General features: G+C 46.6%; 4 protein-coding genes across 7 annotated transcripts in view; 2 read left to right on the top strand and 2 right to left on the bottom strand.

Annotated features, from left to right (window-relative positions):
- Positions 1-9: 9 nt before the first annotated feature.
- On the bottom strand, positions 10-6,815 carry LOC118507082 (protocadherin gamma-A2). Of its 2 annotated transcripts, none has more exons than XM_036045066.1 (7): positions 5,149-6,815; positions 4,271-4,348; positions 3,901-4,190; positions 3,727-3,839; positions 2,110-3,656; positions 1,929-2,038; positions 10-357 (listed from the first exon to the last, which is right to left on the bottom strand). In XM_036045066.1, the coding sequence occupies exons 2-7, from the start codon at positions 4,323-4,325 to the stop codon at positions 304-306; spliced, it is 2,169 nt and encodes a 722-aa protein (XP_035900959.1). In that variant the 5' UTR covers positions 4,326-4,348; positions 5,149-6,815; the 3' UTR covers positions 10-303. The 2 variants fall into 2 exon arrangements, with proteins under 2 accessions (XP_035900959.1, XP_035900958.1); XM_036045065.1 differs by having other exon boundaries at positions 1,929-2,041; positions 5,149-6,810.
- A 1,305-nt stretch (positions 6,816-8,120) lies between these two features.
- On the top strand, positions 8,121-15,030 carry LOC118507083 (putative fatty acyl-CoA reductase CG8306). Of its 3 annotated transcripts, none has more exons than XM_036045067.1 (10): positions 8,121-8,238; positions 9,108-9,287; positions 12,674-12,754; positions 12,834-13,085; positions 13,156-13,301; positions 13,378-13,487; positions 13,557-13,869; positions 13,940-14,059; positions 14,132-14,389; positions 14,468-15,023. In XM_036045067.1, the coding sequence occupies exons 2-10, from the start codon at positions 9,177-9,179 to the stop codon at positions 14,604-14,606; spliced, it is 1,530 nt and encodes a 509-aa protein (XP_035900960.1). In that variant the 5' UTR covers positions 8,121-8,238; positions 9,108-9,176; the 3' UTR covers positions 14,607-15,023. The 3 variants fall into 3 exon arrangements, with proteins under 3 accessions (XP_035900960.1, XP_035900961.1, XP_035900962.1); XM_036045068.1 differs by having other exon boundaries at positions 8,124-8,165; positions 14,468-15,030; XM_036045069.1 differs by having other exon boundaries at positions 8,124-8,161.
- A 35-nt stretch (positions 15,031-15,065) lies between these two features.
- Positions 15,066-20,024, bottom strand: LOC118507081 (cullin-2). Its single transcript, XM_036045064.1, has 12 exons — positions 19,884-20,024; positions 19,454-19,588; positions 18,968-19,228; positions 18,507-18,891; positions 18,349-18,434; positions 18,052-18,283; positions 17,655-17,974; positions 17,409-17,587; positions 16,968-17,344; positions 16,787-16,888; positions 15,944-16,057; positions 15,066-15,852 (listed from the first exon to the last, which is right to left on the bottom strand). The coding sequence occupies exons 2-12, from the start codon at positions 19,570-19,572 to the stop codon at positions 15,721-15,723; spliced, it is 2,307 nt and encodes a 768-aa protein (XP_035900957.1). The 5' UTR covers positions 19,573-19,588; positions 19,884-20,024; the 3' UTR covers positions 15,066-15,720.
- A 975-nt stretch (positions 20,025-20,999) lies between these two features.
- The window catches only part of LOC118507080 (regulating synaptic membrane exocytosis protein 2), a 32,787-nt gene continuing 30,834 nt past the window's right edge, over positions 21,000-22,952 (top strand). Inside the window, exon 1 of the mRNA XM_036045063.1 lies at positions 21,000-22,341. The gene's annotated coding sequence lies outside the window, so the exon portion shown is untranslated. The remainder of the gene's footprint in view (positions 22,342-22,952) is intronic.

A 22,952-nucleotide genomic window follows, 5' to 3' on the forward strand; every position in this document is an offset into this window, starting at 1 on the left:
GTACAACTCTTCAATCTTTTAGCAAGTACCACTAGCTATATCGCTTTGCTTTATTGTCCAAGGGTTGAAGAAGGAGCTAGATCATTAGGAGTAAAATAAATAATACAAAAACCTGGAGTCCTCAAAAATGAGTCGGACGGTGCAGCACAGATATTGGCAAGTATCGATTCAACAGTCCCATCAAAACGGTGGAGCGGTGCTTGTAAAAGACCAGGATCCCGGTGGTCCCGTTGCAGCATGTGATCTCAGGAGTACAGTAGTCAGTCTGCGTTTGGTTTAGCTGTCTGTGAAGCTTTGGTATGTTTAGAAGTACACGATCAACTTATCGTCGATCGACATGTCTTCCGTGCCATTGTTCTGGAAAGAGATGTGAGAACATTAAAACGTTTTAATTCCCGTGCGCCTAAATGTATGCAATTTGGAAGCAGCTGACACCTGAAATGGGGGATTTATCGTTGCGAGCTGATATTGGCCTGTATTCTGTCGTTGTATTGACGTTGCGGTACCGGGTTTAACCTCTGATAGTTGTTAGCAACAGTAGATACAGCAAGCTGCGACCAATCAATGTTTACAAACTCATAACGACGACACGTACTATCGCCTCGCCAGGAAGCGTCACGCCCGATACGCGCGTTGCGTCAAGTGAGCTCTATAGCGGTCGAGTGGCTTCCTTGGCCCGTGTCTTTATGTCGTCGTCGTCGTCGTCGGAATAGCAATCATAAAATTACTATTCGAGCAAGCAATCACTGATAGGTGTGATAGTACGTGTCGTCGTTATCAGTTTCCTACCATTGATTAGTCGCAGCTTGGCTCATCCGTCTAACGACATGGGACGGAGAGCCCTTCGCCCAATGGACGCGTAATTTCGAGTGAAATTCCATGACGAACGAGGGGCTCCTCGGCTCTTGGGGGACTGCCTCGTGCTCTAAGCGGTCTGCTCCAACGGGCCTAGTCCAAAGGTCCTGCTAAAAAAGACCTGTTCCAAGGGAGGTAATCCAAAGGTCCTGCTCCGAGGACCCTAGTCCAAGCTTATTTCAAGGGGTCTAGTTTAAGGCGCCTATTCCGTGGGGCCTAGTCCAAAGAGCCCGTTCTGTGGAGGCTTATTCAACGTACATAGTCCGTCGGGCTTGCTCCAAGAGGTCTGTTCTGAAGGTCATGGTCCAAGGGGCCTGGTCCAAGAAGCCTAGTGCAACGAGCTTAGTCCAAGGGGCCTGGTCCAAGGGGCCTACTAAAAGTGCTCTAGTCCAACGAACCTAGTCCAAGGGGCCTAGTCGAACGAACCCAGTCCAACGGGCTTGGTCCAAGGAGCCTACTCCAAGGGGCCTGCTCCAACAGACCTCGAAGGAGCCTTATCCAACGAACCTACTCCAAAGGCTCTAGTCCAACGAACCTAGCCCAAGAGACCTGCTCCATCAGACCTAGTCGAAGGGGCCTAGTCAAAGGGGCCTGGTTCAAGAAGCCTAGCCCCACGAGCCTAGTCCAAGGAGCCTAGTCCAAGAAGTCAACTGCAAGGGCTCTAGTTCAACAAATCTAGTCCAAGGGGCCTGCTCCAACAGATCTCAAAGGAGCCTAGTTCAACGAACCTAGTCCGAGGGGCCTAATCCTAGAGGCCAAGTCCAAGGGGCCAAGTCCAAGAGGCCTGGTCCAAGGGGCCTGGTCCAAGGGGCCTGGTTCAAGGGGCCTACTTCAAGTGCTCTAGTCCAACGAACCTAGTCCAAGGGGCCTAGTCGAACGAACCTAGCCCAAGAGACCTGCTCCAACAGACCTAGTCAAAAGAGCCTAGTCCAAGGGGCCTGCTCCAACAAGCCAAGTCTAACGGACCTACTCCAAGAATACCTTGCTAACTCCTTTTTGTTACTTCTATAAAGTCCATCCTGTTTCTACTAGAACCTGAACCGAATTTATAGAAAATCATATACTGTACTCACCTTTTCGTCGTACTTTTCCTGCCATTGCAGCAGCAGATGATTTAGATTCTGCCCGGCAAGTTCTTCCCGCTCAAGCGCCCTCGTGTTGTGTATCTGAGGCCGTCTAGGAGCTTCTGTAACAAATTCACACCCAGTTCTGTTTAATCCTTCCTCCAACCTTGCCGCCACAGCCCTACATTACCTCCTTCGTGATCCATAAAATCCTGATTGTCACTGCCCAGCGTAGAGGAAGCGGCACAGTCCGTCAGCCGCCCACTCGTGTGCATTGACGGTGGCATTCGTTGGTCCACCCGTTGCAGTAGAAACCGGCTAGAATCGACACCGTGCTTCATCGGCGGTACACCACCAACACCGTGCCCGATAATCTGTTCCGCGGACGAAACCTTTCGCTTGCGGCGTCGATAAACACACCGCACAAAGCCACCTATCAGCAGCAACCCAAGTGCACACGCGACAACGATATTCACGATGAGCAGGTTCGAGGTTAGGGAAGCGGTTGCCGGCTTCAGCTTCACGACCACTGGCACGGTGGCCGATTTCGGTGGTGTTCCCGTGTCGGTTACGGTTGCAAGCAATCGCATCGCCACCGGAAGATCGGTTCGGTTCGACACAAGCCACAGATTGCCGTACGGATCAACGCGGAACAGGTTGCTGTAGTTGCCCTTCAGCACAAAGGACAGCTCGTCCGTCCGGTCACCGTCCGCCGCCTCGATCCGTCCCACCAGCATCGGGAGCTGCTGTACGTGCATTGGATGCTCGATCGCGAACGAATAGAACGGTTTCCGGAAGCGAGGTTCCCACATGTTCGCTGGCAGCACATCGATCACAACCGTCGTGCTGGTGTTCCGGTCCGAGCCCGGTGTGCTGGATTCGATCGCAAAGCTGTACTGCGGCGTACGCCGGTAGTTGAGTGGCTTCGCAAGCATGATCTCTCCACTCGGGCCAACACGAAACTGTTCCTGAGCCAGCGGTGATCCAACGATTCCGTACCGGACGTTTTCTTCAGCACCCTTTCCGTGGTTTGTCAGTTGTGACACCTTAGTGCCGGGTTTGGCGTCCTCCCGGACCGTGGCGTAGAACGTGCCGCGTACAAACTCTGCTCCACCAACCGGTGGCTGAACGCTGAGAACGCTCAGTGATGTTTCAACACCCTTCGGCGGTGACAGGATCACCGTGGTCAGTGCGTAACGATCGGGATTATCCACTTGGGTCGCTTTTACAACGATCGTACGCGAATGGCGTGCTTGTACGGCGGCCAACGCACGCGTCTGCCGAATGTTGCCCGTGTTGGGATGTATCTCGAAGTTAAGCTCATCCTCCGACCCGTTTGACGATACGATCGAGTACCGTATATCGGCCCGTATGCCACGATCCTGATCTTCCGCCCGTATCGCTTCCGGGCTCACCCTAATGTCGCCCTGCTCGGTCAGCAGCTGACCGTAGTACACGTCCCGATCGAACTTGGGATTCTGATCGTCCGAATCGAGCACACGAATCGTGACGAACGTGTCCGAGTACTTGGGCGGTTTGCCCTGGTCCTGGGCGCGTATTTTCACCGTAAAGTTTTGCACCGTTTCGTAGTCGATGTACTTCTTGAGGACGAGCGTACCCTCGAGCGGTGTTACGAACGCGACGTAGTCGCTGTACGGGCCTGGCAGTGTTTGGTACTCGACGGTCGAGTACGGTCCAGGCTGATCCAGATCGTGTGCTCGAATGCCTTGCAGAATTCTGAAATGATGGTGCAGTGTGAGCATGTGTGTGTCTTTGGACGAGTGATCTTGAAGTGTGCGTCCCTTACCTCGTTCCAATGACGGTTACTTCCGAGAGGTTCAGCTTGTACGGAGCACCAATCCACATCGGCGCATTATCGTTCACGTCCGTCACTCGGATATTCACCGGAATGATAATACCCTACGAAATAAGCTTCCAATCAATACGATCACTTTCCACAATTTGTCTTCCCAAGACTTACCGCCTCGTCGGAGAACTTGCGCTCACAAATCACGTTCACAAACACGGCCGACGGTCCAATCAGGCCCTCCTTATCTAGCGGTTTGGCCACAATTAAGTCCTTCGTACCGGGTGCAATGTACACGGGTGAGTCTTTCTCCCGCAGCGTCAGCACAATATCCTTCCCGGGGTCACCCAGCACACGCAAGCTGCCGACCACAGCACCGACCGTGATGTCCTCGTTGGCAAAGAAGTTAACAGCCGATCCACCACCGTCCAGATAGCACCGATTGTCCAGCAGCTGGCTGGCAGCTTTTACCCGAGAATTAAGAAAAGAAGGAATTTTTATTAGAAATTCGATGAAGATCGCCCGGCTGTATAGAGGTACTTACCGAGGGTAAACATTAAACTACAAACCAATACTGATAGTGTACACTTTAGCACCATGTTTCTGCTTGCTGCAACACTGCCTGAAACCGGAATCGGAAGGTTGTGTACAGTGCCCGATGCGCTATGGGGGCCATTTTACATTTGCAATAGACAAAATGTGTGATATTCCTTTCTGCCAAGTGTAGCCAGTGGTTTTGAAAATAATATACAAAGTGTTGTGTTGCTGTACAATTTTCTCATATGTATATATTTTGTTTCCTTTTTTACGTTTTAGACAAGGCAAACAGTTTTTTTAGTACAATTTTATAATTGTTTCCTTGAGGTTCCTTGCTTATCTACCGTTGAAGTCACTTTTCTGAAAAATCTTTTTTCTTTGCTTTTTGCTTCATTTGCCCCAAGCGTTGTTATTGTTTCGGGTTATTTGAGCTCCCTTTATCACTTATTTCACTTTTAATTATCATATCTTAAGAAATAAAACTGAATCATCCGTTTCTAAACAAACTGTCGTAAGTTATCTAATGTCCTTCACCACTCTCAATTATGTTTCTTTCTTTCCCGGAACTGCTTAGCCTCTATGTGTCTTTCCCACAACCTTCAACAACTTTAACGTCCCAAAATGCTTACCCTACACCCGTAAGAAAAACTTCCTCGAAGCATACTCAATTTTGGTATTGGCCACACAAAAATTGGAACAAAACATTACAAAACCAACACAAACACACACACGCACACACAACATATTCCGCAACTCGGTCGCACAAGAAGGGCTTATTATGCTGCCCGTGCCAGTCTTTCCGCTTCGTTTATTTACAGTTTTACCCGTGTTGCTGTAAAAGGGGCAGCGATGGGCGACGCCATCACCAACCAGGTCGGGCCTTACCTTGGGAGACGAACCGAGAAAAACAAAAGAAGCTAAACGAAGCTCGCCATTCAATTCTGCAGCTGGTTATTCTTGGCACAAACACATAGCTACACTAATTGAGATGCGGGATTTTCTTTTTCCGTTTTCGGTATTTAATTTGTTTGTCGAAAGTGGAAAACCTCGACTGATGCGCTAGCCCCGCGTACGAGGAAGTTGTCGTGGGTTGCCGTCTTGCGGATGAAGGTGAAGTTGTTTTAGAAAGTGTTTTTTTTTTTGTGTGTGTTTGTCAGGTTGTTTAGTGGCCTCTCCATGTGACGCGAATATGCTTGACAGGTGCGGATGGGGGCAAACAGAAAACAGTTGATTGAAATTATTTATTTCATTTTTTTCATTTACCCTATTTTCTATTACGTTTTGGATTTCCACTTGTGTATAATTTCAATAATTTTAAATGATTTAACACTTTAATGTTTTTTTTATCGATTTTTTCCTAATTTTTGTAATTTTATTTTATTATTTTTAAGTACAAAATTTTTCTGGTGAATAAAGCTCATATAACTAAATAAATAGCGAAAAATATAAATATATGAATATATGAATGATAAAATACATAATTTTCAAGATTAAATTGTTTACAAATTATTTGAACCATTTCTCGACCTCTGCTCCAGATGAAGTAGGGTAACTGTACCAGTTTTCGGCACGTTAGTGCAGCTGATCAGAAAAAAATACAAATACAACTATTAAACTTAATATTTTGAATGAAGGTGGTATTATTTTGGTTGTAAAACTATCAAAGAATGTTTCAGCATTCATGATTTGTTAATTAAACCCAGTTTTTTAGAAATATTAGTAAAAATGCAAACATTGGTTTTGCTCCTATTTTGGGCAGAATGCACCTATTTTGGGCAGGCTGTGTTCCTATTTTCGGCATCACGAATAGACGATTTGAAACTCTCGAATAGGTGTAATTAGTTAAAGGAAAATATTTCAAACAATTTTGTACTCTTACTCTGCTTAAATTCATGATAAAAAGTAGTTAAATAATTCATTTTATGTTGCCCATTTTGGATATGAAACTGCCAGATTTTGACGTCTCTCGATAATCGCTCTGAAATTGCACTGGATTGAGCTGTCAAAAATCAACATTTTCCATGTACCTATTTTCGGCAGCCTTTAAAGTGAAAAAATAACCATTTATTGGATTTTTAAATTATCAATGAGCTTTGAATAAGTTTTAAACTAATTTTATTGTTCAGAAAAATCGAAATCCCAATTTTTTAAGCTCTAGTTTGCTAAATCTCAGAACTGCCGAACTATCGGCACAAAGCCAATCTGAAGAAATGTTTTGAGCTCTGCACATATAATTCGATATTTCGGTAAATATCGATCTAAATGTGTCAAAACTTCGTATTTAAAGAATAAACAATGATTTATTCCTTTAAAAGTAGTTTAAAGATCATTTCTTTTGCGATTTTTCCCATAATTTTGCTATTTTTGCCGATCTGCCGAAAATAGGTACACTACCGAAAACTGGAGCAGTTACCCTAGATAATACACTGATAAAACTCATGTGACATGTGATAAAGTCATGTGACAGAAATAGTGATCCACTCCACGTTTTAAAAACCAACTCTGACGTTAATCACTTTCGGATCCAACCCCGATGCTCTGGCCACTCCGGATTGCTCCAATCGATTCGGGTTGCTCCGTTCAACTCCGGAGTACTCCGATCGACTCTGGATTACTATAGAGTAGCACCGATACTCGAAATGATGAGCTGGGTACCTACATCACGCATTATCATCGATTCCTTGTGAGAGAGTATTCTCAATCACCGGAGAAATAATAACAGAGCAACAGCATAGAATTACCAGCAAGAAAGTGGAGTTGGATCGGTCCGACTCCGCCATTTATTTTTATTCCTTTTCTATTATTCTAATTATGTCTCCTTTCAAGCTCTACTCTAAGCATTCCGAGATGAGCCTTTTCAAATAGTCGAACTATTCCTGGACTCTGATCTGAGGATCAAATGGACAATCCACTGGTAGAATTAAACAGAAATATTCCGTTCCAGTTATGAGACAGAAGACTTGTCGTTGCTGAAGCATCATTGATATCAAATGTTACTGTCTAGTTCTACCAGTAAAATGTTCATTACTAGTTCTGCTCGGTGTGTTCAGCTGTTGGTATGTCCTTTAAAAAACTTTACCGTATTTCCAAGAAAGCTAGCCAATAGCCATTTGATGGCAATGTTTGAGCCCTGTCTCTGTCCTCAATTGCTGGACATTGCCCCTGGTTAATCTTGAGCGGTGTCGATAAAATTCTGGTTCACCCTGTAAATTTGTCTCTTGAACCCGATCTTAAAAAAAGGTTCGTATATTTCTGGTTCATCTTAGATTTTTTCCCATATTTTTAGATAAAAGGTATCACAAACAGTAGCTTCAGTATCGGATAGTGTGGTGTGCTGCAACTGTTTTGTCCATCATTGTATGTTTGCGCTAAATGGAAAGGCGGCTCGAGGAAAACATTCGTTAGGTGACACAATTTAACGAAACTTAACGCCTAATGCCGCCCGCAGATTTTGACGAAGGTGCAGGTCAAACATATCGATTTGCACGTCAGATGCACATGCACCTGCCGAGGTGTGTATATAGATGCACCTGTAAAATTGTTTTTTTTTTTTCATTATCTCTGTTAAATTTTTAACGTTAAGTAATTCAACAAAATAAAATCGAAAAAGCGATTGAATTGGGACAGAAAGCTAGGGTAAATCAACTGATCGCTTGCCTGCAGAATCCACTTTCGATGTTCTGGGTAGAATGTGTAGCAAAAGCAAAACAAAGCCCAACTCGTCCCAATTCCTTTTTCCCCCTTTGCATGATCCATCAAAATGATCGATTTGATCGCGTTGATGATGAAGGAAATCCCTCTCGTTCCAGCAGACGATCGAGAGTTGATGAACATCAGCTCAGCTCTCATCTCATCATTCCGAGCCAAACGTTGCGCGATCGTGGATCGGCGGTTGATTGTAGGTGCGTGTGTTAGTGAGTGAATCAAGTGTATTGCTAACCACGGTCCAAGAGGTTTCGCAGGCAGCGTTTTCGAGTTCGTATAATGAATAGGACCGAAAAAAAAACCGTGTGGAAACAATTTTTCATCCCCTTACTTTTAAAATTCAGTTTCAAATGTTTTCAAAATGAGAGAAAAAACGCGCGCACACACACACCCAAAAAGATAAACAAAACGTTGGAAAAAGACGTTTGACGCTCATGAAAATGTAAACCCGTGCACCGCTCCCACCTTACTCCGCTTCTCCTCTCCGCTGTGACTTGTGTTTTTCTTCGTTTGCTTTTGGGGTGCTTTTCTTCAGCACCCCGATTAGCTTTCCCGAGAGCCAATTCCATCTTGCCTTCTCCCTCTCTCACCTGTTCCCAACCAAAAACCCAATGCCGTCGTGTCAGCTGCATAAGTCAGGCAGATCTTGTGCCACCCGAGGGTTCGTCGCTTTAACGGTCATAGAAATCGACCGTTCCGTTAGCTAACTTTCACCATTACATAAACCGCGATCGTGTCGCCCCATTGCCGTCGTCACAGGTTCGCGTCTCGAGTGCGTACTGCAGTCGAGCAGGAAAGTGGACAAGACCCCCCGCTCGACCACAAAACCAGCCCTCGGTTTCGGAGTACGAGGTACGCACGGTACAACTCCAACACCACCAAACGAACCTTCTTGCTTGCGATGGCTCCCCCTTCTACCGAACGGAGCAGCGGCCAGCTCGATCTCGGACGCTCGAGATCGATGCGCTGTGGGAGATTCGTTGAGCGGTGTCTGCAGTTGCCTGTGTGCATACGACGCGATCACTTCGTCTCTGGGTTGGTCTGGTCGTGTCGTCCGTGGTGTCTGCGTCTGCGTAGATCATCCGAGAGAGCGTGCGAGAGAACAATTACAAGAAGCAGCTTTGTTTACATTCCTACAGAACACCGAGTGTGAAGATCAGTTCCTTTTTTTTGTTTGTCTCAAGTGACCAAACGTGATCCGCGTCAAGATGGCTAGTGAGGTGCAAAACTTCTACAAAAACAAGTACATCTTTCTGACCGGTGGCACAGGCTTCCTCGGTGTTGCCATCATCGACAAGATTCTGCGCACTGCTCCCGAGGTAAGTGAAAGATGTTTGGGAATTGGGAATGTAGAAATCGGGCATCAATGCAATGCAGATCTTGCGGAGCTGCTCACGTAAGCTCGGTTCCGATGTAACCGATCGACCGAGCTGCGCAGCTGTGTTACGTTACGCTTACACATATCGTCTCCAACGGTCAAGAGCCCGTGTGTTGCATATTGCAATCGCGCTGTCTACCACTACTCCTCTCGCATTAATCTAACTCCAATCGATCCCTCCCCCTTCTCCTCCCTCTTCCATCACCTCTCCCCACAAGAAAATTGGAAGATCCTCTTGAGATGATCGTCAAGCTAATCCACCTCGCCAACTAACTTCCCAATTTCGTGAAACCTACGTCACGCCAAACCCTACTCGCCCTCGACCGGATCGATATCCAGAGAGCAGCAGCTCCAAAATGAACGTCAATGACGCGGCATGAATCACGGTACACGTCAATGAGTATGAAGGTGTTTGGCTGCCGACGTAATACGTAAATCGTCTGTGTGTGTTGCCTTAGCGAATCGCGGTTCGTTCTGTTTGCTCTTCTTCCTTTGCCATCCAACCGCCGTGCGTGATTCTATACCTTCATTTGCTACGATGGACGCTGGGTAATGGTCGATCTTCCATTACCGGAGCTGACCTTGAATTATTGCCGGTTCATGGGCAGCAGCGATGGAGGGATTGGTTGGTTTTCTTGCCTGCGTTACGATATTTTTGCGCCGCGTAAACAATATCCGCACACGCACTGCAAAACATGTACCTGCACTCGGTTACTTATTCACTTGCGTGTGGGAAGTGCAGGGGTTTAGATCTCTGTCGCATCGCGGATCGCACGTGGATGCATAATTCACACATTTGCGTTTTGATTGAACGCAGGAATGACAAAAAAAAGCTGTAACAGTTGCTGGATGGAATTTACGAGATGACTGATCGTGAATTTTTGCTCTTAAAATTGCTTCTGTTTTAGTAGGCTTTTTAAGGTGGCCCTAACAGCTGTAAGGTTTTTACACGAATGTTATTTGAGTGTTTTGTATAAGGCTTTTATGACCATAAGCCGCGAGGATAACACAGCACAGTTAGATTTTATAAGCTTCAAATTGAGTAGATGTTAGTTTAAGTAAACAGTTAGATTTTATGGACTTTAAAGTAAGTAAATGCGAAGATCTTGGAAGCAATTGAGAACCATCCATCCGCATAGCAAATGCGGAAAATGACTGACACCCTTACGGGGTTAATCTTAACGTCCAGTTATAACCGTTAGGACATCACTTCTGGAGCCTAATAGCCGGAGCCTAAATAACTGATAAAATCCCACCACCAAACAGTGTTGATGTTAATCCTCAGCTGCTGAAGAAAGCTGAGGGTCGTCTGGCATGTCATGATCGTTGTTAAAACTTTGGTCCAAAGCCAGATTATACGTCTAAACGGTTTAGAATATCTATGACTATCACTCAAAACGAGCGGCTGGTAGCTGTTGGGGAAAATAACTTGACGTCAGTGGGGGCGTCATTCAGCGAAAAAAAACCCCAAAATTGACCTCAGCAGCGATCAATCAAATTTCTTTGGCAAACTTCTTCCGGAAGACGAGTTTTCAAGTTTTTATGTTGCCGGGATGGAGTAACATTCCAGAAAATTTACCACGATCATAGTTAACATCGCTGAGAGCTTTGTTCTTTTCATTTATTTAAGCAGGCTTAGATATCGATGGGTGCTAGGTTTCGATTTTTTATAAAATACTTCTTTACTATAAAAATGGATAACCCGTTAAACTATTATTAATGCATTCGTTATTAGTGTTATGTTTTATCACCACAACTCTTGGTTGGATCTTTAGCTTATAATCATCCATGCCCTACATAAGAGTCACAAGTCAGTACAATCAATCATTGTTCAAACCTTTTCTAGACCCACATGGTTACTGGAATCTTGTTTGCATTCTTAGCTCAGCTTAAGCCGCAGTGTAATTTTTTTAACCATTTTTTTAACTTTTAAATGCAGTTGTTTATCAATAAACCCGAAAAAATGCTACTCCTGCTGGAAGAGAATCGAGAGAGTGATCGAGAGAGAGTGAAATGGATCACTCTTTGTGTCGACCAAAACAGTCGACTAATTTTTCCCTTTTTTCGGATCATAGTCACTCACATTATGGGATTTAACTTCATGAGTTCATTTTTGCGGAAATAATTTTTTTTAATTCGAATTGAATTGTGCGTTTTTGGCTTTGAGCAGCCGAATCGAGCGTACCCGGAGTCAAACAGGGAGTGAATGAGTGAATGAGTTGGTACAATCTTAACAGAGAGAGCCATTCCACGGCACAAAGAGTGAGTGAGTGAGTGAGTAAGTGAGTAAAGCCCGAAAACGGTAAATTGGGAGTATCCCTTTCTAATGAAACTTCTATTTCCCACTTTTCCAAACCGCTTAATATGCAACAAAATTGGGAAATAGCTCGAACTATAATGCCAAACGAGCTGTCCAAATTGTCTAAACTACCTAGGTTATTCGACCAAACTCAACCCGTAAAACTCAACAACAGCTCAATAGCTCAAAATAAAACTCTAAGAAGTTGAGGTTGAAACAGGCAGAAGTTAAATCAAACGAGAAAGCGACGATAATAACGTCAACGAGCGGCATTCCTGACGACTATCACCGAACGTATCCACGCTCGTTCTTCAGAGTCAAGAACCGGAAATTAATGTTCCTGCAGATCCAGCAGCCGATGGGTTCAATATGAAAGCTTTTCCGACGCCATATTGACCCATCCCTATAGAGTAAAATAACAGCAGAAAAGAACGTTTTCTCACGGCTTTCAAACGAATCGTTCTTTTCTCAACTGAAGCTAAAGGGGACAGGGTTTGGATAATAGTGATGATGGGGTTTTACCATGTTCCGAGAAGACCAAACCCAAGTTCTCCGACATGTCATGGGTTATCATACAGAATGCAAAGGCTAGAGAGCGATCAGCATAGAAAATAGGAAATTCTTCCCGGCGCACCTGCAAGTTCCCCGACAAACCCTGCAAAAGCTCATAACGATCATTTAATTACGCTTTATGCTTTCCCTCATTCCCTGTTTACCATAAACCAACTCCCCCTCTTCAAGATCCAGACACCGTACAGGGGGGGATGATCATCGTCTTTTTTTCGCACCCAATTAAACCACCCATCAAGGAAAGCTACTTTCAAATATTGTCCCCCCTGCTACCACCCCGTAATGGGCCCCATTTTAACGGTCGGAAGATTTGATTGCATTTTACGCCGAACGTAAACCCATAAACAATTATATTGTGATCGATTAATCGCTCGCGCTCGGTAAATTGAGCTGCTAAAGGCGTGTCGGAGTGGGGCCCCCATTGTGTCACGCTTGATCTCACACTTGTTTGCTTCCAGGTTGCTGGCATCTATCTGCTGATGCGCCCAAAGAAGGGTAAAGCGATCCAGGAACGGCTGCAGGATCTTACAAAAAACTCGGTAAGATCAAGTTGAGCGCTAATCGAGGGGTTGATAGTTGCAATCCTCTCATACCTGTTTAATGAATGAATATCCTCAGGTTTTTGAGCAACTGCTCGAAACCCAGTCGGCCGACATCTTCAAGAAGCTCATCCCGGTGTCGGGCGATGTGGGCGAAAACTTTCTCGGACTGTCGCAGGAGGATCAGGCGATGATCGTGGCAAACACCAACGTCGTCATCCATTCGGCCGCTACCCTCGACTTTCAGGCTACGCTACGGCCAACGGTCAACATCAACCTGCTCGGCACCAAGCGCGTGCTGGAGCTGTGTACGAGGATGAGAAATCTGAAGGTAACTGTGCTTAGTGCACGATTAGTGGAAGGAAGAGTTAGCGGAGCTTACCGGGTTGATTCCTTTCTAGAGCATGGTGCACATATCCAGTGCGTACGTTAACTCGTACCTGACGGAGGCCGAGGAGAAGCTGTACCCCTGCACGGAAACCGCACAGAAGGTGGTCGATCTGGTGGACACGCTGAACGATTCGGCACTGGATGAGCTGCTGCCGAAGTAAGCAGTCTCCTTGTTAGGAGTAGAAGAGCAGCTCACCAAATTCTCCTCTCTCTCTCTCTCTCGCTCTCGTTAGACTGCTGAAGGATCATCCTAATGCGTACACGTTCACCAAGCAGCTGGCGGAGCATGAGGTCAACAAGCATGCGGTCCAGTTCCCGTGTGCGATCATTCGTCCGAGCATGAGTAAGTTGGGGCGCATCGTATTATCGACCTTAGTCCGGTTGACTAAAGCGGAGTTGTGTTTCTCAACAGTCACCGGTGCGTGGAAGGAACCAACACCCGGCTGGACTATCTCCAAGAACGGACCGCAAGGTTTCCTGATGGGCGCTTCCAAGGGTGTCATCCGTCGGCTGCCGGTCGGTGTGGATCTCGTGTACGACTACATCCCGGTCGATGCGGTAGTGAACCAAACGCTCGTGCTGGGCTGGTACATGGCCACGAACAGCTTCCGCGAGGTTAAAGTGTTCCACTGCACCACCAGCACGTCGAACCCCTTCAAATGGCGCTCGGTCGTTGATCAGATGAACGACTATCTGCACAAGTACCCGCTGAAATCGGCCATCTGGTAGGATCGACGATCCAACTTTCATGATACAGCGGAACAGTATAATGACGTGCCTTCTTCTCTGCCCCAGGTACCCACGGTTGAAGTTCGTCTCGAGCCTGTGGGTGTACAAGCTGGCCTCCATCTTTGTGCACATTCTGCCGGCGCTGGTGCTCGACTTTATCCTACGGATTTCGGGTGGTCGTCCAATGTAAGTATCTCTCTCTCTCGCTCTCGGGAGCCTTCTAAAGCCTGAGCAAGCTCATCCAATCAAATTCCGCAGGTTGATGCGGCTCCACACGAACGTTTGGGACTCGCTAAACCGGTTGGAAAAGTTCATCTTCACCGAGTGGAAGTACCACAATCCAGCCACCCAGCAGCTTGCCCAATCGTTGCCGGAACAGGACAAGACACTGTTCAACTTTAACGTGTCGCAGCTCCAGTGGCCCGAATACTTTGTGCACCTTACCCAGGGTGTCCGCCGGTACCTGAACAACGAGCATCCGAAGTCTCTCGATGCCGCTCGCAGGAAGGATAAAGTGTAAGTGTAGCGGCATTTCAACGATTGGCAGACAGTGATCCTTCTCTTACTATGGCTTCTCGGTTTCCTGTTTTGCAGACTCTTCATCGTGGACATCGTGTTCCAGGTGTTGATCTTCGCGCTGGTCGGATGGTTGTTTACTGCGGTGCTTGGAGCGTCCGGTAGCTCCTTCTGGTTGTATGGTGCCGGGTGTTATCTACTCTTCAATCTGCTCTAGATTGAAGGTGTATCGGATGACGTACTACATTGCATTTTGCTCTACTCGATCGAAGTTGTTGAGGTCATCATTGATTTACTCACTCTCTTGCCCCTCTTTCAGTTCTTCCAAGCGATTGTCTAGCGAGGTCTTGCCCCAAATTTTCATAGCTAATACAGCGGCACAGTAAGATAGCGAAGGAAGCACTCATTACCTTCTTTAGCTAGCGATAGAGATAGAGGTGTCACCAGCGGTATTAGGGATTAGTGTTTCGTATTTTCTTTCTTTTCCCTCGAACGATACATGTTAGTGAAGGTAAGACCAATGTAGTAGGGGGGCGTATTACTCCATTTTTCTGTTTTGTTTTGTGGTTTAGGATGGTTGGAACAATGCTGACTGGAATTAATTATAATAAAGAAGGACAAAAAAAACACTCCACACACACGCGCGTATATACGAGCTTCGAGACTGAACAACGTCTTCGTTACTTCGTTTTCCTTGGTAAGAAAACATGAACACGTACAAAAGATTATGTATTTACAAAAAGTGGTACAAAAAGAAACAATAGGTTCGCAGCAAAATTCAACCTCCACACACACACACATATGCGCGCGCGCGCGATCGTGACCAGCGATATAAGAGAGTATCGAAAAACCAGAAACGATTTAAAAGTTAAGCTTAGGTTCATTCCCCACTGCAAAAAAGAAACGCAAAACAAAAGGAAAACAACGAGCTCGAGATGCTCTGGTCGCTGGAAGTGATGTGTATGTGAAGGAGAGGATGTTCGTATCGTCGTCGTCGGCTCTGGACAATGTTTGGAGTGCGCTTGAGCCATTTTTCTTGAAAGATTTTCTTTAATTTTCTCTCTCTCTCTCTCTCGTTTTCCTCACTGTGTGTATATTACTTGTAACGCTTCCCGTGTATATCACTCTGCCTGAACGATCCATTATTTCATAAACAACTGTAACCGTACCGGCGCACGGTGGATGTGTGTGTGTGTGTGTGTGTGTGGAGGGTGGAGAGGAGTGGGGTAGCATGGGCGAGCATCCTTTTACAACGTCTCTTTTAACAATCCATCCGCTGCTAGGTTCCACACGCCACACGGGTTAATGCAAAGCCACCGCCGAGCGCCATCCTATGCCACGTAGCTGTACTCATCGCCGGAGTTGGGCGTTCGTTCGATGTACTGCTTGTCGATTAGTGACTCGATGCACTTTTTAATCATCGACACGTTCGGTGCAAAGCTAACCTTCGACTGGGAGAGAATCTGCGGGGATAGAAGCAGAGGAAGGAGCGTTACTTAATGCTCGAAATGCTCGGGTTGCCGTGTTGCCACCCCCCCCATCGGTGCCACTGACCTCCTGTATAAGGGTGTTGTGTCGTAGCACCTTTCGAGACTTCATAATGCGTACGATCGCCGCCTGCAGATACATCTTGCGATCTTCGTCCACGGCATTCATCGTGTGTTCCACCTGCAAAGAGAGGATGATTTCATGTTCTTGCGTGTAGGTTATGTTAAAAATTTCCACCCAGTGAGTCTCCTTAGTGAGTCTTAGGTTCTACAACCTCAAAAAGGGCACTTAAAAGCTCTTTTACTGCTTTTTAAGAGCTTCACCTCCAAGTGCCAGGGGGCGACCCGGTGGTAGATGCAACAGCGGCGCCGGTCTTCACACGGCAGGACCGGAGTTCAAATCATCTGAGGACGGACTATCCAACTATGCGGTCTCAATTTGTCGAGTAAGCCAGAAATGGCAGGCATGACCTAAGAGGCCGTTAGAACAAGAAGGAAGAAGGGCTCCCACGAAAATCCATCGAAAATGTTGAGGTCAAACTCTTAAAAACTGTTAAGAACTATCAGACAAATATCCGCTAAACTGTCACAATACAATTTTGGAGAGGTTTCAAAAATATCTGTGATTGTGAAAAACGCCGAGACGCCATTGTGAATAAAAAGGCACCTTAAAGCTCTTTTAACTCTCTTTAAGAGCTCTGATAGCATTCGATAGCAAAAACGCCGATACACCATTGTGAATAAAAAGGCACCTTAAAGCTCTTTTAACTCTCTTTAAGAGCTCCGATAGCATTCGTGTTGCTGTTTCTGCGAAGATCACCGCTTGTTAGGTGGGGCAATTCATAAACAAAGTTAAATATGATCCTTAATCGTTTGTTTTTTGCTACCATTTTGCGGGTATACCACTTACCTCTTGCGGTGTTTCCTTCTGCAGGTTGGTGGTGATTTTGAATTTAGTGCGCTTGTTGTTATAATTTACGTTGATGCTAACCTCCGTATCGTCATTCATTTTCTACGGACGAAACAAGAAAAAGGAGAGCGTTGAGTATTAACTCTACTCCACAGCGTTCTCGCACAGCGACCGATGTTACCTCTTCGCTAAGTAGCAAAAGTTTGGCCTCCACCAAACTTTGCAGATGCCGTTGGAAAATTTCCTGCTGCAGCTGCAGCGACGTTTGCAGCTCCTTGCACGTGTACTTGTCCGTGTTTTCGAACATCAGCAGTATTGCCATCTGGTACGTCTGCATCGTGACGATGTAGTTGCGCTTTTCGAACGACAGCTTCATCTCGCCGTGGCACAGATGGTGCAGCCAGGTCAGCTTGCGCCCGCTAAAGTTGATATGGTAAAACTCTTCGAACAGACGGATCGATTTTTCAAACTCCTGCGGTATGGCGAACGATGCCACGACTTGCGTTGGTCCCAGGGGCCACGCACCGGCCTGCAGCACCTTGACAGAAAAGTTGATACCTGCCGTCGGAAATTGGAGCGGTTAGCGGCCGTTACGTTCAGCGAAGAAATGCAAAACGCTTACCAGTCTCGTGATTGTTGTCGTTCAAATATTTGCTAAACTTTGCATTCAAATCTATCGATACCGAAATGTCGGTGAACATGCGGTGCAGCTTGTTGGTGAACTCGTACCCGCACGCTTGCTTCAGCTTGTTGATCATCAGCTCTTCCGCGTCCATACTTTGCGACTGCTCGTGAATCAATCTGCGCCGGAGGGAAGAAAGCAAAATGTGAGCTATTCTCCAGAAAAATTGTCCCTCCTATTGCTTACCGTTTGGCCAGCATGCGGCTGTAAAACTTCTGATAAACATCCTTGTCCTCGATGTACTTGAAGATGATGATGCTGCGCGTCAGCTTCTGGTCGATTTCGCCCTCAGTCGTTTTCGATTTCTTCAGCAAGCTATCACAGTATTTGGCGACCAGCTCGGCACTGCGGCATACCTGATTATTGCTGTGCTTCTCGTTGATGATCCGAGCGCAAGCTTTATCGAGCGCACCCAAAAACAGCGGGTCCGACTTGAACGTCGTGTGTATCAGTTCCTCGTACTTCCGGTGGACGTCCAGCATGTTTTCCACGAACTGTATATGTACCTGGTGGTGAGTATGGAACAGGGAAAAGCGTATTAAGCAATATGTCTACACGGCCGTCATGTCATGTCTAGTCATACCGAATCACCCTTCATGCACGAAATTGTCTTCTTGCCCTGCTCCTTGATGTGCTCCAGGAACACCTCGATCAGCCGCTTCAACCCGTCCGTAACCGGTTTGAGCAGGATGTAGAGATTTCTCAGATCAGTGCTTTTCTCGTCTGCCACCATCTCCTTGCACTCGGAGTACAGGAAGTTCATGTGTTTGGTCACCATTTCCTCCTCGCACACCTTGCGCAGTTTGGGAAGAGAACTGGAAGCAAAAGCGCACACGTTTATCTACTGCATGTTCCTCAAGCCTTAGTAAAAACCACTTACCTTTCATGTAGATAAATTTTAGCCAACTTTTCTTCCTCTTCGAACTTTTTGATTATCCGCTCCATGTACTGACTAACGCTGCACACCTAAAAGGGGCCGAAATCGGGCATAATTAATGCATGAATTACAAGCACATACCCTGGTCACGGTCACCATACCTGCAACAAATCACTCGCTACGATGCGGAAGTTTTGACCGCTTTCCTCCAGCATGCGCGCCTCGAACAGTTCCTGGTACAGCTTGAGCGAACCCTTCCGGCGGTCCTCCTGCACGGCGACAAAGCTTTGTATCACACCCCGTATAACCTCTGTGTTCTTGTTGTTATACTGGCCACCAGAATTGTTTGCCCGTTCCGCATTTATGCCGCTCAGTATCTGATCGACCAGCTCGTCACCGAGCCGCTGTATCATGTACTGGTTCCAGATTTCGAGCGTCAGCTCACCGATCTCCATCTTCTCCTGACTATCGCCATGGTTGTTGCAACCGTACACGGCTTCCGCTTCGTTAAGCTTTTGTTTCTTGATGTGCTGTTGATTGAGATAGCTGCAAATGGATCGAAGGGTGTGAGTAAAGTCTCCAGCGGCAGCTACTATCCCCGCGTGCCGGAGGTTTTACTTACAGATAGAGATGGTTTAAGTACTGCGAACCACGGCTGTATTCAACCCACGCGTCGAAATATCGCTCCAACAGCAGATACGACCCCGACCCGGACGACGATGCTCCGGCGAACGTTTCATCCTTGGAAGCGTGTTGAGAATCGGCTACAAGGACACGCTTTTCCAGCAGCGTTTGGACGTGATTTTCAAGGAACGTTTTCGTCTCCAGATACAACCGATCGGCCAACGGTTCCGGGTGTGCAACGCATATTTCGTACACGTCGCTGGGGGAGAACAAAAAAAACGGAACGAAAACCACGAGCCGTGTCACTAAGAATCACAACACAACAAGCGCAACAAACGAAACACAAAGAAAAGAGGTGGCAACGCTTTTGTCGCAGCACAGTCGCCGGCAGGTCCGCAAGCGGTTTCATGCGGCCGTGGCCTAGTTTCCAACGGAACATTCTCTTTGCCGTGTGCTGCGCGTCGTGCGGGGCAGAGTGGCTTACACAAATCGATTGCTCCAGACATCCCGCTTGATGCCCTGCAGTGTGATCACCTGCTGTACCGTTTCCCGCAGGTCCGTCCAGACCTCTTCGAACACTATTCTTCGCGGTTTGAGCGACATGCTTCTGTGGTTGGACCTGCAGAAAAGAAAGCAAAGCATGTGTGTATTCTATTTAAAGAAAAAATACCCTCACACTCCTGGTAGACCCCATTTCCCCATGAGTAAACGAATTTTTCGGGTCGCAAACATAAACATCACTTTTCACCCCCAAAACCACAGCGCAGAGACGGCAGTGGAAATTGCGAAGTAGAACAGCGCTTTTTACGCTCCACCCGGAAGTGCGAAAAGGCTACTGCGCCGACATTCACACGGGGCCGTAGGAGTGATGCTAAATAAGGGAAAGATTGTGGAATTGTTGGCTGAAAACTTACTGCTTAGGACTTGACGAAGTTTAGAAATTTGCACCGTCGTTGTATCGTCGAATTCTCATAACACAAGAGCTGACAGTGATGCCAAGGTTGATTTTCGGTTGTCATTTTGGGTGACAGTTACGAGTTGACAGTTGGCGGATGACAGTTCGGCAGACGGTCATCATGTCGCACACTGTAATTCAAGAAAATCGGTTGAAATATTTCAACACGTGGTTGAAATTTAAACATTTTAAAAACGATTAATAAATAGTAATAAAACTCGTTAATTTACAATTAAATAATAAAAAGAAAAAAACAGAGGGGCACGTTTTGCGATCTTTGAAGGTAAATACGAGCTGGTTAAACTAATAGTTGAGCAATTCTTTTACTTTTGCCACTTGTTGAATGCTGCTCCATGATAAAAAGGAACTCAAAAAGGAACTCTACTTCATTCCCATATGATTTCTACTTTGAACAATACATCTGGTGGGCGTCTAAGCTCTGTCGTAAAAGGATTTCTCCGTTCCATACACCTCGAACTTTACGAAAGCAACAAGTTTCATACCACGCGACATCCATATCACATCAGAATCCTGAACAATGCCTGAAAACAACATTTGCTCACAAAAAGGGAGCTACGAGGCAAGCGCTAACCCCTTACATCTCCGCAACGTAACAATGAACAGGTCCACGTACCAAACCAAAACCGGAAATCAATTAGATTGTACCAATCACATGGCCGACAATGGCAGCGACAATCATATATATGTATGCACACAAACACACACACACACACACACACACATCTTACCTCCTACGGGCAGGAAAATGTCCACCAAATCCCACAAATAAATGAGTTAACCGCAAAGTCGGCGTAAACCGGTCTCATCAACACTGACCACGCAGATGATGGTGATGATGATGCACAACATGCTGCTTATGGTCATTTTCCGTTTGTTTATCAATTTTTAATTGAATTCTAAATCCGAAGGCGAGGTGGAAGCGAGCGGAGGATACGACGATGGCGACTCGCAGCAACAGGATAACGAAAACAGGATGAAACTCGCTCGTATTTATTGCCGTGCGCTCGCACGCTCGCAGCAATCTCTCGGTCTCGCCGGACTGGTGCGCATGTCCTGCAGGAGTCTACTCTACCTTTCCTGGTGACGATTTTCCTGGGGCACTACTGCACAAACAGCAGCCGTGTCGAGGATAGCGCATTAATTTATCGCTGGTCGCCAACCATCACCGAGCTCGAACGAAGCAAATCAAAAACCCCAAACACACACACACACAGTGCGATTAATTCGCGGTGTAAACGCGTTTTTTTATCTAAAGGATTTTCTTCTCTTGAGTGAGTTTAGTGAGTTTCGCGTAGTACCATATCAGGACTATCGACGCACATCGAAAACACGGTTCAGCAACAATTTCGCAATTCCACAGGTGTAGGAATATCGTTTGCCCGAGAGAAAAAAAAATCGGATCCCCAAGGCTACTCCCCAGCCCCCGACGTTACTCCCGTGGCGCATGGCACAAAAATTTGTTCAACAGGATTTTCCAGTCTAGCAGTTGTTGCTGGTGCGAAAGTTCCACTTTTCAACCCTCGTTATTGGAGCGGATCAAGTGTCGAACGCCTGTCCCCCCCCTCCGTTTTTGCTGGTGAATCGGTAGCGCGAGCAGAAATTGTGCTAATAAACCTAAGTACCTAAGTGAATGTGTACTCCTCGGGCAGGTGTAGTGTACCATTTAACACCGTCGCTCTGTAGGGTGCAAGGTGAAAAGTTCTTCACAATCAAGTGAAGTGGTGCGGAATGCTCACCATTGTTTGCTTACACGGAGAAACCAATCACCAACCCTCCGCCCGGTCAGCGAATACAAAACAAACGCCGTTCGCTCCTTGGAAAGTCTTGGCAAAGGAAAACGTATCGTTTTCCGTGGAAAATTGAAGCAATTTACACTGCAGAATAAAAAGCACCCTTCTAGTGTACGACGCGCACACAGCGGGCAGGCCCCTCGTCCGGAGCAGTTCTTATCGGACACAATCTGCGTCAGTCAAAGTTGTCCCACCGTCGACGCAATCTTCGGCGTTCATCTCTCGGCGACGAGTAACAGGCCCAGTGTGTACGTACGTGCATTTGATCCCTGTGTGAGTGATTGTGTGTGTGTGTGTGTGCATGTGTGTATGTGGTTGGAGAAAATGTGCAACAAATGAATGAGGAGCACCAGTAGCAGCAGCAGCAGCAGCATCAGTGGTTCAATGTCGTACGTGCCCCATTTAGATCCATCAGCTGCCGCGCATGAGACCGCCAATGACAGCATCACATCCGTGAAGTCACTTCCCTTTAGCGTCACCAGCGTTACCGTCAGCGGTGGAAAATAAGGACGAACTCTAGATTGCTGGCAGAGCCGCAAGGGCAAGGGAGAACGGATCGGAAACCAAACGACGGATAGCGGAGACAGGATCCCGCTGCAACACAAGGTAAATTTAGCATCAGCGTGTGTAGTAGGAGCTCCAGGAAGAGGGAGCGATGGATGGGCGTTGTTGATTCGGGAGCTGCGGGGATAAAAACAATTTTAACACACACACACACGTACAATCGTCCCCAAAATCACCCTTATGCGGGACAGCTCATGACACGGACATTTACACTCGGAGGCTAATAATCAGCCGAAAAATCGCCGTCGACTCCATCAGTAGCAGCAGCAGCGGCAGCAGCATCAAGTAGTACATAATGTACACTTAGTAGTCCGTAATATCTTATTCGCGCTCGCTCTCTCTCTCTTTTCTCCATTCGCATCCTTTCTCGCTCATTTCACTCTCCAGTTTATTCTCTCTCTCATTTTCCCTCACGTGGGTCATCGCTGGTTGCTGCCTGGTTTCTCTTCGACGAATACTTTCGCAGCGATCGAGGATGTCGTACGTCTTTCGGAAATTCCGTACGGTCAGATCCTGGGTGGCCTGCATTATAAGGCCATAATGATGATGCTTTCTAACCACACGCCACTGCTCACACTGCGGTGTAATCTGACCTCACACACTGCTCTCGAACAGACATGACTGCTGCTGGTAGAAAGGATATGAGAGTAAGA

Source organism: Anopheles stephensi, chromosome 2 (assembly GCF_013141755.1).
Source record: "Anopheles stephensi strain Indian chromosome 2, UCI_ANSTEP_V1.0, whole genome shotgun sequence".
Classification (NCBI taxonomy): domain Eukaryota; kingdom Metazoa; phylum Arthropoda; class Insecta; order Diptera; family Culicidae; genus Anopheles; species Anopheles stephensi.

What these genes read in the sequence shown, in the direction of transcription:
- LOC118507082 (XM_036045065.1), bottom strand. Translation starts at nt 4,325, where the DNA reads ATGGTGCTAAAGTGTACACTATCAGTATTGGTTTGTAGTTTAATGTTT. An exon ending in TAGTTTAATGTTTACCCTCG is followed by an intron (nt 4,191 to 4,270) that starts GTAAGTACCTCT and finishes CTCGGGTAAAAG; the next exon opens with CTGCCAGCCAGCTGCTGGAC. An exon ending in TTTTATGGATCACGAAGGAG is followed by an intron (nt 2,042 to 2,109) that starts GTAATGTAGGGC and finishes AATTTGTTACAG; the next exon opens with AAGCTCCTAGACGGCCTCAG.
- LOC118507081 (XM_036045064.1), bottom strand. Translation starts at nt 19,572, where the DNA reads ATGTCGCTCAAACCGCGAAGAATAGTGTTCGAAGAGGTCTGGACGGAC. An exon ending in GTCTGGAGCAATCGATTTGT is followed by an intron (nt 19,229 to 19,453) that starts GTAAGCCACTCT and finishes GTTCTCCCCCAG; the next exon opens with CGACGTGTACGAAATATGCG. An exon ending in CGTGCATGAAGGGTGATTCG is followed by an intron (nt 17,975 to 18,051) that starts GTATGACTAGAC and finishes ACTCACCACCAG; the next exon opens with GTACATATACAGTTCGTGGA.
- LOC118507083 (XM_036045067.1), top strand. Translation starts at nt 9,177, where the DNA reads ATGGCTAGTGAGGTGCAAAACTTCTACAAAAACAAGTACATCTTTCTG. An exon ending in TTCTGCGCACTGCTCCCGAG is followed by an intron (nt 9,288 to 12,673) that starts GTAAGTGAAAGA and finishes GTTTGCTTCCAG; the next exon opens with GTTGCTGGCATCTATCTGCT. An exon ending in CGAGGATGAGAAATCTGAAG is followed by an intron (nt 13,086 to 13,155) that starts GTAACTGTGCTT and finishes ATTCCTTTCTAG; the next exon opens with AGCATGGTGCACATATCCAG.